The following is a 3373-nucleotide window of genomic DNA, read 5'->3' as shown; positions in this document are numbered from 1 at the left end:
GTTCTAGTTGTCAAAAAATTCCTACATCAGGTGGAAGCCATCATTTGCTATACATGCGAAGATCTGATATGCCACAAATTTGCTATCTACAAATGACATCAATCTAGTTTCAACTTCCTACGCTATATCCTTGCCAAAATTACCTAATCAAAAAAATACCTCACATAAAAATAACTGAGTGCCTAAGAGGAGATAACAGAAGCCAAAATTACCTAATCAAAAAAATACCTTACATAAAGATAACTGAGCGTCTGAGAGGAGATAACAAAAGCTTATACGCCATACTGTTTAAAAAATGGGATTCAGGCATTCAAGCACTGCAAACAAAAGGAGATCCCTGTACATACAAGAACTGCATTTCTGAATTCTCTCGATGCCAAAAGAGGCCAAATAACTTTTTTATCCAGAAGATACTGTACAAATAAATTATACACATACAAAGAAATAAGCATAGACCAGAAACTACATATTGAAGACATTAATCATAGTTCAACAGCACGATTACAGTATCCATGGTTAAGTACTAGGGGTTACAACACATGGTCTGCTTACACATGAGAACATCAAAGCATGCAGCGCAACAAAGATAAGTGCAACACGTAGCTGCATAAGCTAGGTACATTAGCGCATTCAAGCACAAACAGAAACTGCCGCGACTTACCACGAGACATAAACTATCACAACTTCATAAAAGTCTATCCAAGTGACTGTTACTCAAGTCCTAAACACTAGAGAAGCACGACATTTAGTGTCCATCTGCCAATGACTCTAAAAACAACGGAACATATGGAATACAACAAACCCTGTTACTAACAGATCCAAGTGGGCGTATAATACGCCGCTTCATGGAATCCATTTCATACGACATCAGTGTCTGCATGTGTCTAGCGACTATGAAAATCAAATTGTCTTCGGGGTGGATTTAGATAACATCGTAATCATCCGCATATGCTGAATACTCTGTCCCAAAGAGCTGCAAGTGGCTGATATTGCACTTCAAGGTCCAAATTTCACTACTGGGGTCCTCGAGAACCCATATTGATAATTCAGAAAGACCAATATGTGCAAAGTGCAACTGACCATGTGACAGATAAATGTCATAAGAAACGGTAACTCTTGCAGGAAGAGGAATGACTTTCCAATCGTTTTCCTCCACATCAATGGCTATAAGCTGATTATCGTAGGCACACAAATGCAGCTCCCCCCTAAAGAAGACGCTTTTGGCACCACTGGGTATAGTAATACTAGATCCGCTCCAAGCATCGGCCTTGTGACTCCAAACTCCAGTCTTGGACGAGTATATGACCACCGCTGCAATATCTCCAATAATTCCAGTATCATCATCATGCCAAGCATCACAGTCTACGAGCTCACACACATGGAAGTGGGAGGAGACAGCCGGATCAAACGCCAAGTAAACCTCCGCACTGCTAGACCAGTCGGTGGTAGGCACGACCACCCATTTCTCCGTGGAGGGATTGCACACCACGTAATGTAGGATCTCATCAGTATGAGTCCCATCCCTGAGGCAGCAGAGGAGGAGACCGTTGCAGCCGTCCAAGATGTGAAGATTCTTGTGTTTGGGCAGGAAGGATAGCGAGGGGTCGACAAGAGGAGGGCAGCCTTGCGCAAACGCGTTGATAAAATGGCGAGCCTTCCTTGGGAAGCGGGCCATGTCATCGCTTTCACAGAAGAAGCCGATGAGGGACTGGGGCATCTTGGCGCGGTGGTCGGGGTGGGTGATGAGGTCACGGCACCGCGTGGAGACGCACTTGCAGCAGCAGGTCGACTTGTAGGGCACGCGCGAGATGATGTCGGCGAGGATGTCGTCGGTGAGCCTGTCCATCGAGCCCCCCGTCATCGCCGTCCGTGGAGACAGGGAGCGGCCAATCTGCGCACATCAGGGGACAGAGAGGTTAGGGACTTAACCGGAGCTGTGAAGGGTCGAATGGAGGATCTACCATGTGCTTGCTGCGCGAGGAGCCAGCCGCCGTGCCGGGTGCTGCCATCGGCGGCAGCGAGTGAGGGTTTGGGTGGACGGCGGCGGGGAATGGAAGAAGACGACGCAGTGGCTGTGTAGGTCTTTTTTTTTCTGTTTTAGGGTTGGCTCTTGGCTGTGTCTGTCCAAACGATTTTGTGCTGGCCCGTGTGCGACACCTATCTGGTTTTTGTACCTCTAAAAAAATCAATTTGTTTTAGCGTCGTCTAAAGAAATTCTTAATTCCTTTCTCTCCAAAAAGAAACTATGTAGATCTGTAGTGAGGAAGCAAACACGTTGCTCCCCCTTTAAAGAAGAACGACCAACTAACTGAACCTCCGACCATTTGTTTTCGATTATGATTAAAAAGCTTTGTCTCGTTTATTAATTATAATTAGGAAGAGAGTACCGAGTTTTTAGAAAGAAAAAAAACGGACAACAACCTACAACAACAAAGTCAAGCCCACAAAAAATATCACACCACACAAATCCACAGCCAAGCCTAATATAGACCCAAACAACAGGGTTGCACCAACTCAAGCCAACAAAAGAGACCACAAGGCGAGGAGAACGAACAGACACTCCAACATCACGCCGACAAAGGCATGACATGCCAATGAGGGCACTCATCAATCAACTACAGATCTAGGGTACGCAATAGCCAAGGTGGCGAGAAAATCGCAAATCTCTCTGGTGATAACTGCTCCGTGCACCATTGCCAACAATCCTGACATGAAAACCCCAATTACCAATAGAAACATGGATGATGTAGTCGTTCTTGTCGCCGACCTCAGGATCGAGTTCAATCCTTGTACGATGTCCGGTGCCACAAAAGGCAGCACCTTCGAGGTCTCACACATTTATGGTGCTCGAAGGTGACTCCCGGTTCTCCGATCCAACCGACAATGCAGAAGCCAGCAGGCAGCAGCGCGACAATGTACTGGGGTGGAGTTGAATCGCACGTGCTCAGCTCTTCCAGGAACCGCGCGCGGGAGAGAAACCGAGAGGGACAGAGAGAGGGGGCAGAGAGAGAGAGGAGGGAGGGAGGGGTGGAGGCGCAAGGGGAGGAAGAAGATCTCTCCTATCCAAATGCCTTGGGGTGCCTCCACACCTTAGAGCAACTCCAACATAGGCACTAAATGGGCTGCGCGCTAAAAATAACTACAAGTTTGCCGCGCTGGAGCCTGCGCGCGCCGCTCCAGCATGCACGCCAACAAATTTACCGCGCGCGGGAAAAAGCGGCGACGCGCGTGCTTTCGCGCCACTGAGCGCGCGCTCTATAAAACAGCGCCCTCCAAGTGCCTGGCATTTCAGCGCACCTATCCCCTCCCCCACCGCTCCCGCGCCACCGCCAGTCCTGCGCCACCACCATGCCGCCGTGATGTTGTTTGAGCT

General features: G+C 48.1%; 1 protein-coding gene across 1 annotated transcript; it reads right to left on the bottom strand.

Annotated features, from left to right (window-relative positions):
* Positions 1–467: 467 nt before the first annotated feature.
* LOC127298937 (F-box protein At5g07610-like) lies at positions 468–2111 on the bottom strand. The gene is made up of 2 exons (XM_051328806.2): positions 1962–2111; positions 468–1891 (listed from the first exon to the last, which is right to left on the bottom strand). Exons 1-2 carry the CDS (start codon positions 2007–2009, stop codon positions 923–925), a joined length of 1017 nt encoding a protein of 338 aa, XP_051184766.1. The 5' UTR covers positions 2010–2111; the 3' UTR covers positions 468–922.
* Between the last annotated feature and the right edge of the window lie 1262 nt (positions 2112–3373).

Source organism: Lolium perenne, chromosome 5, assembly GCF_019359855.2.
Source record: "Lolium perenne isolate Kyuss_39 chromosome 5, Kyuss_2.0, whole genome shotgun sequence".
Lineage (NCBI taxonomy): Eukaryota > Viridiplantae > Streptophyta > Magnoliopsida > Poales > Poaceae > Lolium > Lolium perenne.
Note: the sequence above shows the minus strand (reverse complement) of the source record. Positions and strands in the feature narration are given on the sequence as shown.

Bases quoted from the DNA above. Each gene is read 5' to 3' on its own strand.
- LOC127298937 (XM_051328806.2), bottom strand. From the start codon at position 2,009: ATGGCAGCACCCGGCACGGCGGCTGGCTCCTCGCGCAGCAAGCACATG. The intron at 1,892-1,961 runs GTAGATCCTCCA...TGATGTGCGCAG, and splicing joins CCTCGCGCAGCAAGCACATG to ATTGGCCGCTCCCTGTCTCC.